This window comes from Mus caroli, chromosome 2, assembly GCF_900094665.2.
Source record: "Mus caroli chromosome 2, CAROLI_EIJ_v1.1, whole genome shotgun sequence".
Lineage (NCBI taxonomy): Eukaryota > Metazoa > Chordata > Mammalia > Rodentia > Muridae > Mus > Mus caroli.
In genome coordinates this window covers 112094943-112107275 of record NC_034571.1, presented here as the reverse complement: position 1 = coordinate 112107275, position 12333 = coordinate 112094943, and the positions used below count along the sequence as shown (strand labels likewise).

The 12333-nt window shown below is 47.5% G+C and overlaps 1 protein-coding gene across 1 annotated transcript in view; it reads left to right on the top strand.

Moving 5' to 3' along the window:
• Nucleotides 1-6357, top strand: part of Rhov (ras homolog family member V) — an 8777-nt gene extending 2420 nt beyond the window's left edge. The window contains exons 2-4 of the mRNA XM_021156285.1: nt 4312-4636; nt 4812-4870; nt 5065-6357. Of these exons, the coding sequence (XP_021011944.1) occupies nt 4312-4636; nt 4812-4870; nt 5065-5508 (828 nt within the window). The 3' untranslated portion in view covers nt 5509-6357. The remainder of the gene's footprint in view (nt 1-4311; nt 4637-4811; nt 4871-5064) is intronic.
• The last annotated feature ends 5976 nt before the right edge of the window (nt 6358-12333 follow it).

The window sequence follows — 12333 nt, the reverse complement described above, 5'->3', positions numbered from 1 at the left end:
GCAGGCGGATTTCTGAGTTCGAGGCCAGCCTGGTCTACAAAGTGAGTTCCAGGACAGCCAGGGCTATACAGAGAAACCCTGTCTCGAAAAAAAAGAAAAAACAAAAAAAAAGATGCTGCTTGTTTTAGAAGAGTTTAGATTAACAGAAGAATTGAGAAAGATTATCTGAGGCATTTTTATGTATCCCCACATCCAGGTTACTTTAATTATGAATATTTTACACCAATATGGCATATTGACCATTTTTTCTGTTTTTATTTCTGTGTATGTGTGTGTGTGTGTGTGTGTGTGTGTGTATCAGAAAGAGAGACACAGAGAGAGACAGACAGACAGACAGACCGACCGTGCTTTGTGTATGTTGAAGAGCCAACTACTTTTAGGTGAACTCTTGGAATTGAACTCATGTCATCAGGCTTGCACAGCAAGCACTTATCTACTGAGCCACCCCTGCAGCCCTGTTTTTATTTATTGGGATACAGTCTTGCCATATAGTTCATCCTGGGTTGAATTTATAACCCTCCTACCTCTCCCTTCTGGCTCCATTGGTAAAGCTTTTGCCTTATATAAACACAGGGACCTAAATTCCATCCCCAGAACCATATATAAATGCCAGGTGGTGATCAGTCTCGGGATCTTGATGGCCAGTCAAGTTAGCCTAATTGGTAAGCAGTCAACCAATGAGAAATAAGTTCCATAGGAGGTGGACAGTGTTCCTGTGGGTAATACCTGATAAGATGTCTTCCAACCTCCACACACATACACACGTGTGTATCTACTCATACACGTGTACATGTGTATTTTAAAAAGTGTGTGTTTAGTCTAGGTATGATGGTACAAGTTTATAACCTCTGGGACACAGAGGCAGGAGAATCATGAGCTCAAGGCCATCCTCTAATACATAGATAATTCAACACCAACTTGGGCTATGTGACACACTACCTCTAAAAAAAAAAGATTTATTTCCTGTCTCCTTCAAGGCCAAGGATTGAAAAACATTATTTGAAATTCTTATCCACACCTTATTTATGTATAAATTATTTGTAGGTATGAATTAATAAATATTTGTCTTATACTACGTTATAATATCACTTTACCTTGTTCAGATATCTCAGTTTGGACCATCACAGACTCTTCCAGTGGCTTCTTGTTCATATGCACGATTTACATTTCCCTGTCATGTTTGTCTGATTACCACCTCCTTACTTTCTGTCTACATATGTTCTAGGCTTCTTTTGTCTGTTTCCTGATGATCCTAGAACATACCATTTATCCAAGACATAACTTTGGTGCCAAAATGTAATCCTAGCAAATACATCTGGGAGTTGGGGCGGATGCAGCAAGTAGTCAGGAAGACACAACCCCGACACCACAACCCCAACACCTCCAAGAAGAGGACTTTCCCAGAAGTAGCAGCCAGAGTCCCAAGTCCTCAGCTGAGAAATAGATGACTCACCAGCTCCCAGGTTGTCTCCTCCCTCCCCCTCTTGCTGACAGGACTGTACCCAAACCAGCTGAGACAGAGAGACCTTGGTCAGAAATTACTTCACCCATGAGACGAAAGAAGAATGGCCAGTCTCAGACTAAGGTAGAACATTTACTCATGCCCAACAGACATCTCCCATGTTTGTTCCCTTACTGCATTATTTACATGGCTTCAGAAAGGATTAAAAGTATCACCCTTCAATTTACATTTTAAAAAGCTTTTTTTTGGCTTTTTTCCCCTTTGAGACAGATTTTCATATTTCCCAGGCTGGCCTTGAGCTTGGCAAAGTTCAAAGGAGGCTTTGAACTTCTGATGCTCCTGCCTGTACCTCTTTTTTTAATTATTTATTTTATGTATATAAGTATACTGTTGCTATCTTCAGACACACCAGAAGATGGTTGTGAGCCACCATGGGAATTGAACTCAGGACCTCTGGAAGAGCAGTCAGTGCCCTTAACCACCGAGCATCTCTCCAGCCCCCTGCCTACCTCTTTATTTTATTATTTTGAGACAAAGTCTCATTGTGTAACCCTGGCAGGTCTGGAACTCAGTGAGTAGTCCAAGCTTACCTCAGCCTTACAGAGATCTGCCTGCCTTTGACTCCAGAGTGCTGGGATTAACAATGTCTGCCACTATGCCCTGCTCTGCTATTTTTTTAAGATTTATTTATTTATTATATGTAAGTACACTGTAGCTGTCTTTAGACATACCAGAAGAAGGCATCAGATCTCATTATGGATGGTTGTGAGCTACCATGTGGTTGCTGGGATTTGAACTCAGGACCTTCAGAAGAGCAGTTGGTGCTCTTAACCTCTGAGTCATCTCTCCAGCCCTCTGCTGTTGATTTTGAAGCACTAGGATTATAGGAGTGTGCCTTCACTCCAGATTTAGGTCTTGCTGGGAGTAGAACCCAGGCCTTGCTTTGTTTTATAGCAAACCTGCTGCCTCAGCCTCCCAAGTGCTGGGATTACAGATGAGTGCCACCATGTCAGGCTAGATATCTAGTGTACTAGATGCCTCTGTACTGCTCACGGCCTCTCCCCTTTGTCTTCCCGCCTGTGGGAACGTCTCTGAGATCTTTGTGCAGACTGAGATGACAGCTACTTCTAGAGTCAGAGAAAGGATCCTCAGCCTGTGTCACTTGTTCTGGCTACAGTAGAGACTGAATTAGTATCTGGCTACTCCTTTGCTCTCTAGTTGACCTTCCTAAGGCTGAGTCTGTGAGTTCCTTAAAAAGGGCGAGGACAGTAGGTGGCCCAGAAAGAGCATCTGCAAATGGATAGTAATGATGGGCTTTTATGGTAGTGATAAGATTAGGGATGGCCTGCAGAGATGGCTCAGTGGTTAAAGATGCATGCTGCCCTTGTAGAGGACCTGACTTCTGTTCCTAGCACTCAGGCAGGCAGCTGCATAGCCCTATGTAACTCAAGCTTCAGGGGGTCCCAGGCTCTTTTTGGTCTCCTCAGCACTGTACTCACAGGCACATATTCATGCCCATGTAAGATACACTTAATTACAAGTAAAATCATTACTTAAAAAGGACAATAGTAGGTATTTGGGGAATTTATAAATATTCAAATGTATGGTGGGGGTACTGAAGAAATGTCCCAGCGGTTAAGAACACTTGTTGCTCTTGCAGAGGACATGAGTTTGGTCCAAGTACCTTATAACTGCTAACAACCTTTTGTAACTCCAGTTCCAGGGAATCTGACATTCTATTCTGGTCTTCTTGGGTACTGCATCCATGTGGTACATAGACATACATGCAGACAAGACACCTATACACATAAAAATAAGACTTTAAAAATATTCAAAATATATTTGATAATGACAGTATAAAATCCATTGTGAAGTTCCACACCTTTTGTCTGAATGGCTATTCTATCTGTATAGAAGTTCATTGGCCATCGGTCATCTCTCCAGCCCATTTATATGTATGTGTGTGTGTTGTGTGTGTATACATGTGTGTGTGTGTGTAGCTAGACATTAAACATAGGGCTAGACAGGCACTCTACCATAGATGACATCACCAGCCCCTATAATATATGTGTGTATACATATTTTTGTTTCTTTGTTTTTGAGACAGAGTTTCACTCTAGTCCTAACTGGCCAAGAACTTACTATGTAGACCAAGTTGGCCTCAAACACACAAGATCCTTATACCTCTGCTCCTCCCTCTGTTCTTACCACCCCAGTGCTGGGAATAAAGATGTGGACCAGCCCCATGCCATGATATTTGTTTATTTGAGACAGGGTCTCACATTATAGTCCATCTGACTCTGTATCACAGAAGATGGCCTTGAACTTGTGATCCTTCTAGGGTGCTGGGGTTAGAGGAATGCACTGCCAAGCCAGGGTACTAGGATCAGACCCAGTACTTTATATGCTAGGCAAGCACTCTGAGCTACATTCTCAGCTTCAATCTCAGTATATTAACAAAATACTTTATTAATAAAATTACTATTCTGATGTTTAGTACTTGGATAGATAGATAGATAGATAGATAGATAGATAGATAGATAGATAGATAGTGTTATTAACTTAGAAAAGATGAATGTGATGTGTTTAATTTGAACATGCAGTATTAGGGATTCTGTAGTTGCATCTTCCTACTAACAATAAATTGTGGATTTACCAAAATACCATATGCCCGGGCTTTGTCCTTGTACCTTCGTGGAGCCTGGTTTTCATATTCCTTTCTTTTCTGGATGCTTGGTTTTTTTTCCTGGGTGTTCTGCAGAGGGAGGCTCCAGGTCGGTGGGCGGGGTCGGGGCACTAGGGACATGCAGATGAGGTGGGCGGGGCCCAACATATATACCTTCTGTCAGCCTCTAGCGGGCGTGCCCAGCTTGGACAGATTGTCAGCGTCCGGCTGCGGAACCTGCTTCCCCGAGTGCCGCGGAGCCTGTTCCGGGCTGGCCCCTCTGCTACCCCAGGAGCGGGCCATGCCGCCGCGGGAGCTAAGCGAGGCCGAGCCACCGCCTCTCCCGGCCTCGACCCCTCCTCCGCGGCGGCGCAGCGCCCCTCCGGAGCTGGGCATCAAATGCGTGCTGGTGGGCGATGGCGCGGTGGGCAAGAGCAGCCTCATCGTGAGCTACACCTGCAATGGGTACCCCGCGCGCTATCGGCCTACAGCACTAGACACCTTCTCCGGTATGTTCTATAACCCCGGGGCCCCTGAGGCTGGGTAGGGTTGTGCATTCAGTAGCCTGCTGGCGGGAGGGTAGGGAAGACCCCGGGAGCAGGCCCGGAGGTGGCGCTGGTGAGGCCTGCTGGAGGGACGAGGATGCTGTGCCTAAGTCATGCTTTCCCCTCCCCACCTCTGCAGTGCAAGTCCTGGTCGATGGAGCCCCTGTGCGAATCGAGCTTTGGGACACCGCAGGGCAGGTGAGAACCTGGGTGTAGCCTTCCTTAGGCAAGGGGTTGGAGAGGGTTGGAGGCTGGGAGGATCCCTGCATGGAGTGGGAATGGAACAGGCCTTGGGCTTTAGCACTTTGAGGTCTCCATCCCCAAGGGAGAAGCAGATTCTGGTTCCAATGTGGAGGGAATGATGTTGCTAACAACTAGCCTTGCCACCCCAGGAGGACTTTGACCGGCTTCGTTCTCTCTGCTACCCGGACACCGATGTCTTTCTGGCTTGCTTCAGCGTGGTGCAGCCCAGCTCCTTCCAAAACATAACAGAAAAATGGCTGCCTGAGATCCGCACTCACAACCCCCAAGCACCTGTGTTGCTGGTGGGCACTCAGGCTGACCTAAGGGACGATGTCAATGTACTAATTCAGTTGGACCAAGGAGGCCGGGAGGGCCCAGTACCCCAACCCCAAGCCCAAGGTCTAGCTGAGAAGATCCGCGCCTGCTGCTACCTTGAGTGCTCAGCCTTGACGCAGAAGAACTTGAAGGAGGTGTTCGACTCGGCCATTCTCAGTGCGATTGAGCACAAAGCCCGCCTGGAGAAGAAACTGAATGCAAAAGGTGTGCGCACGCTGTCTCGCTGTCGCTGGAAGAAGTTCTTCTGCTTTGTGTGAGCAGCTATGGCAGTGCAAGAGATAGGCGGGTGGCCTGGGACTTCTGGACCCTGAGACATCGGATACTGGCAGGGCCTGGCCAACCCCTGGAACTCAGTTCTCTATTGAACACAGGGCACATGGGCCTCAAAGCTGTACACCCTGGTAAGCCAGGGTGAGCTCTGTCTGTGCAGGGGCTGTCCGATTTGGATTTCTTTGGTCAAGACTCACAGGAAAATCCCAGCACTTTGATTTTCATGGGATAGCTCCATCAGCGTCAGTGCTGCTGAGCAGCTTGGGATTAATTCTCAGTTTCTTATCCTGGGGCCACAGGTCAGTTTGGCTGAATGCAGGCCCCTCGGGGTCATCCCCATCTCCTAGCACAGTTCGAGGATCAAGGAGAACAGTGGGGCATCTTGCAGGGCTGGCGGCTGGTCAGCTTGATTTGGAGACGTTTGAGATGGGTTATGAAGAAGAGGGCAGTGAGAAATTGAGAGGGAAAACAGAAAGTGAGGTGAGTGGTGGACAGGAGGCAGATTAGAGGCCTGGGCCTGGAAGGAGGAAGACAGGAAGAGGAGAAGGGTGGACAGCTGTGGAGAAGGCTGACACCTGGGCTGCCCTCGAGCCCCAAGGCCAGGGAGGACAGGACTGCTCCCTGGGAAGAACTGGGTCTCAGGGTTCCCCAGGCACTGGCCAAACTGGCTGGGCTAGCAGAGGGGCAGGAAGTGAGAGTTAAGGCCCAGCAAAGGGAGGGGGAGGAGCTGCAGGTAGGAGCCTGAAGGAGGAAGGGGCAGGGACTGTCCCTTTCCCCAAGGTCATAGTTTAGAAGGTGAGCTATACAATCTGCAAATAAAACCTTCCATTTCTCAAGCTGCTGTCTGTGGTCTCCTGGAGTGGTCAGCCCAATGCCCCTTCATAACCTTTGCCAAGGCCTGACAGCCTTGGTAGATGGATTGGAAACTGAGGCTTGGTTGAAGGGTGGGGGCTGGATCAGATGGGACAGTGTGATGGGAACTGGACTAGGGGGAACAGGTGTGGGGCTCCCTGCTTGGGGCTTGGTTTACTTGGTTCCCAGGAGAGCTAGCGTGGGAAGCAGCCTGGAAACGGGTTTCCCCAGGTGTCAGGGCCAGAGCTGCTTTCCCATGACCTCATCAGGTAGGTGGGGCCCCTCCCTTCTCCCCCTCCTTTCTAGAGTGTGATGCTCAGCTTTGGGGCTCTAGGACAATCTCAAGCCCTCTAGCCTTTCTGCTCCTATTCTTTGAACTGTTTTTCAGGACCCAGGGTCTGGCTGAGACGTGTCACCCCAGTTTGAATACCAAGCAAAACCTATACAGCTTTAAAACTCAACCACTGGCCAAAGCTGTGGCCTTGGGTTGTTTGGACCAGTCTTTATCCTTGACCATACATACCTACTGCAGGTTAGGGTGCTGGCTGTGGACAATGTAAATAGAGGTTTGACCCCAGGAATCTTGTGTCTGTGAGGGTTCACTGGCAGAAGGCGTGGAGGGGAATGGGAATCCAAGGACTGGAACTAAGAGGCACGTTAAAGAGTATTTTGGGGAAAAAATAAAACTTATTTTACCATAAGGAAACTGTGGTCTAGAGACAAAAAAAAGGTAATATGTAACTGAGTGGTTAGAGGAGCAGCAGGGTTAGGTGTATAGGTGGCGTTCTATAGAAGTACTTCTGAGGGACACCTAGGACACCTGCTAGGCACCTGCTAGGCCAGGTGAGCACCCATCCCCTATCTCATTCCACTGGGGCCCAGGTCCCTCTCCAGGAAGCTACAGGTGTGTGTGTGTGTGTATAAGCATCACTGAGGGACAGAAATACTAGTCAAGTGAAACCTTAGGTAACCCCAAGTTCAGTTTTAGCCAAGAAAGTCTCCTATCCCTGAGAGCACCAGCCACCTTTTTTGTTTCCTTATTTCCTTAGGTGGAGGTGGTAAGCTGCATTATGACAGATAGATCCATGGCTAGCTGCTACCCTAAGCCTACCTGGTGTGCTCCTTTCTAGGACAGAGAGAAAGACAGACCCAAGTTCAAGATTAAAAGTTCAAGTCCTGACATCCAACAGCACAGGCAAATAATTTTGATTTTTTTCTTTTCCTCTTTCTCTCTCTCTTTTCTTTCTTTCTTTTTTTGGAGACAGGACCTCACTTTATAGTCCTGCCTAGCATGGAACTCTCAAAGCTCCACTTGCCCCTGGTTCCCAAGTGTTAGGATAAGAGGCCAGCCCTACCAACCAGCTCATTTCCCTTGTCTGTAACTCAGTTTCCTTATTTGCAAAATGAAGTAGTCTTGAGTAGAGATTGCCAAATCGTTCTAAAGGCTCTTGGGACTCTGGGACGAAGAAACCTGATTTGGTGGCCTTGGCCTCTCCACTGCACGCACAGTCTGGTTTCTCTCATGGTCCCAGCATCTCTGAGTCACTGAGGCTGCAACCTCTGTGCTCACGCTTCCCCTCATGACAGTCGCTCATCCTGGTCAGGATCTACTGACTCACCACTGCATCCATCCCTGTGCCTCCCAGGCACCTCCCTCCCCCAGCACTGCAGTCAGTTCTGTTCTCTTCACTGGGCCTCTAAGGCCTCCTCAAATCTGACAGCAGTCTGGACCAGCACAATTTGTTTTATGATCCTCAATTATTTCCTGTCTTTGGCTAAGTTTTGGCTTTTGCAAGATCGAGTTTTAAAAAATGTCCCCTTGCCCCTCCCAGGTAGCCTGCTTCTCCTCTGGCCATCTTCTAGCACCTCCTCCTCCAGAAGGTGCTGGGCTGTCTGTGTCTTCACGGCTGCTCAGCACAGGGAGGGAACACTAAAGATACTCCCAGCTTTGCCAAAGAGACCACACTTATGCCCTGTGGGTTTGGACAGTGTGTACCATTGTCCCTTAACTGTTTAGACTCACCAGGATCACATTCAGCTCCAGGTTTGTGTCACTGAGACCCAGAGCCCCAGGCTTGGGGCCAGCACGTGTGCAGGACAAGGCTGTCCAGCATCCAGTCTGCCCCTCTCACACCGCCTCTTGTAGCACAGCATTTCTCTGCTTCCTGACACAGACGTTTCAATTTTTTCTTTCAGTCCTAAGGATCAAAAGCCAAAAGGCTTTGCTCAACTAAAGCAAGCATTCTATAGGTGTCTACCCTTATAGGAATAGTTGTTATTACTTGGATAAAATCATGTGTTATATACAAATGTATATACATATATGCATGTAAATGTATATGCAAATACAATGTCCACATCAATGTAAATTTTGTGAGATGGGATCTCACAGATTGTTTTTTCTATTTTTTCGTTGAATTTGCTTATTTAATTTTTTAGTGCTTTTGTCAGTATGTATTAGCTATGCATAATAGTTGGTTTCATTATTATGTTTTTGTTTGTTTTTTAAGTCAGGGTCTCTCCTGGAGCCTTAGCTGTCCTGGAACTCACTCTAAAGGCCCCAGGCTGGCCTCATACTCAAAGAGACTCACCTGCTTCTGCCTCATGAGTGCTGGTATTTACCAGGTGTGCGTTAACACTACCCAGCTAGCTCATTAGGACATTTTCACAGGGCTTTTTACCATATTCAACACACACACACACACACACTGTTAACATTTCTTGTCCCCCTCCCACTCCCATTAATTCTCTTCCTGTTCTCAACTGGGCCCATCTTTGTGTGTATGTGTGTATGTGTCCCAAGGAGTTCATTGTTCTACATACACAAGAGCAGTGGATACAGCACTGAAGAAAATGTCTGGGGCCAGCAGTGCTGGCACATACCTTTGATCTTATGCTGGTGGGATCATCCAAGCAGCTCCATGCCCTTTCTCTTTGTCTCCTTAGAAAACAAACATGCAAGCAAAACAACAATGATAAAATAAAAACACCAGATACATTCACAAATCAAAAACCACCAAAATACAAATCAGTAACCATAATATATAATCAAATGGAAAGGAAGACCAAAAAAATGCCCAAACAAAGCAACATGAGACAGAAAATCTACAAAAGCACAAATTCCTGGACCTGGCATCGAATCCCTGTAATCACAATTGCAGTTGTTTTGTGTTTGATGGGCAATGGGCCTGCCCTAAAGTGTGACTAATACACCCACTGAGAATCCCTTGGAGAAGACTAATTTTTCCTCTTTTTAAAGATTTATTTATTTATTTTATGTATATTCATACACTGTAGCTGTCCAGATGGTTGTGAGACATCATGTGGTTGCTAGGATTTGAACTCAGGACCTTCGGAAGAGCAGTCAGTGCTCTTAACCACTGAGCCATCTCTCTAGCCCCCTAAGTTTTTCCTTTGCAAGTGGATATCAGTTGGAGATAACTTCTTGGCTAGGGGTGGGAGGCCGTGTTGAATTGTCTCTCTCAGCACTGGAATCTCAGCCAGCTTGGACCGTGCAGGCCCTGGGCAGCCACAGCCTCTGTGACTTCCTAAGTGCCAGTCCTGTTGTGTCGGAAGACACTGCTTCCTTGGTGTCCTCCATCCCTGCTGGCTCTCACCATCTTTCTGCCTCCTCTTCCTCAGAGCTCCCTCAGCCCTGGAGAGGGGGGATTAATAAAGACATCACTTTTAGGTCACTTACTCACTGCACGCTGTCCAGTTGTGGGTCGCTGTGTTAGCTCCTATCTACTGCAAGAAGAAACGTCTCTGACAATGGCTCAGCACAGCACTGACCTGAAGCCCAGGCTGGCCTTGACTTGAACTTCTGATACTTCTGCCTTCACCTCTCAAGTGCTGATTACAGGGACTCACTACCATGTCCAGGTTATGTAGAACTGGGATTCAGTACCCACAGATCCACTGCCTGGTGTGTGCCAAGCAGGTACTCTGCCTACTCAGCTACAGTCCAGCCATTGGTGTGTTTGTTCACATACACTTACCTATTTATTCTCATTATGTTGCCCAGGTTAGCCTGGAACACGAGGACCTCCTGCTTCTGCCTCCCGAGCAGAAGGAAATTAGTTCCACCGTCCTTCCTTCTTTCCTTGGCTGTCTTTAGGATTGACTTTAGGGTCTTGTGCACCGTGCATAAGTGATCTACCCTCTGAGCTGTGTTCCCAGATATCTGCCCACACGCCGCTCCCTTTTCTCCTCACCTTTTATCTTGAGGACAGGTTCTTGTTCAGTCCCAGGATCCATGTAGTGGAGAGAACCAACTCCAGCAAGTTGTCTTCTGACCGTTCCTTCACCCTGACTTCAACACCCTTGGCTAGATCCTCACCTAGCTAGCATAAGTCACAATACAGCTATGCTAGTTCCTTTGTTTGATTGTTTGTTTGTTTTCTTGATTTATTTCTTTTGTGTGTGTGGGGGGGAGCAGGATTCATGGGTCATTGAGAGCAGAAAAACATGTCCTCTATCTTTGGTTTGGTGACAGTCTCCCCCACACTGCCCCCCCCCAATCTGAAGTAAATTTCTGAGGAAGCATGCGTTTATATGTGTGTGGCTGGGGGAGGGAGCTTATCTCTGCTGGAGGATGAGTCATGGATCATGAGTATTCAATAAATCCTAGATGACAAATGTGTATACAGTTTCACACATGTGTCTTTCTCTGTGTGGCTGACTCGGCTATGTATTCGAACATTTTTCAGTGCAAAAGTCAGTAATTACATACATGAGTATCTATGTAAATGTGAATGGCTATTTAAAATGTTTAAATTACTTTATATTTATGGGTATTTTTGTCTACATGCATATCTGGTGTGCCCGGTGCTCTCCAAGGCCAGAGAAGATGTCAGATCTCCTGGAACTGGAGTTATTGGCTCTGATAGTCGTGATCTGCCATGTGGGCACAGGACCCCTCTGAAAATCAGCCAGTGTTCTTATTAACAGAGCCCTCTCTCCAGCCCTAGCTAGCCATCTTTATTAACAGTGTGCATATGCCTGTATTTGCATCAGGTCTGCCCTCAAGAGTGTGTGTTATATAGAATTGCATTTGTAGCTGGGGAAGCTCAAGGGTCTTTGTGCTCATGTCTAAGCATCTGTGTTGCCCAGCTTCCCCGGCCTGTATCTCTGTGTCAGAGCTCGATTCTGAGTTGTCCTCTGTGAGTGTCTTTGTGCTGAGTGTGCTTGCTCAGCATGGATTGTGTGAATGGGAGCACACACACCTGAAGCAGCTGTGTCCTCTGCTACCGAATAAGAGCAGAGTGGTGCCCAGAGCTGAGGTGACGCACCCTCCTTGGTCTCTGCATTCTCCTGGGAACCAGCTTACCAGTGAGACCGTGAGACCGAAAGCAGACATCGTCAGGAGCACCGGCCCCTTTTGCAACCAGCCCTTGCCCCAGGCTGTAACCACAGATCGTATTGCACAGGTCAGACCTGCCCACTATGACTGGCTGCCAGGAAACCCAGCTCTTAGCAGGGCTGTGCCAGCAGTGCCCTCCTTGGGCTTGGGCCAGATCCCTGGTAAGGTGAGCAGAATATAGTAGAGGGGCCTCATGAGTCACTGTGAACAGTAGGGAGTGACTTCCTGGGTCTGGACACTGTTGCTTTCTGTCCCTGTATGCAGCAATACTTAGGCAATCTTATGTCTATCAACTGCCTGTCATAGGTTTCCTGATCTTGAATCCAGGCCTTTTGTCAGAGTTCTGCACAGGGATTGAAGGGTCTACTCTAACCAGTGGGTTTCAAATCTGGAAGTGGAACACAATTTTAATCCTAACACTTGGGAGGAAGAGGCAGGAGTTTGAGGTCACCCTAGTCTATGGAGGGAGAGAGAGAGAGAGAGAGAGAGAGAGAGAGAGAGAGAGAGAGAGAGAGAGGAGGGAGGGGGGGAAGAGGAAAAGGAGAAGAGAAGAAGGAGAAGGAGGAGGTGAGAAGAGAGGGAGGGGAGGGGAGGGGAG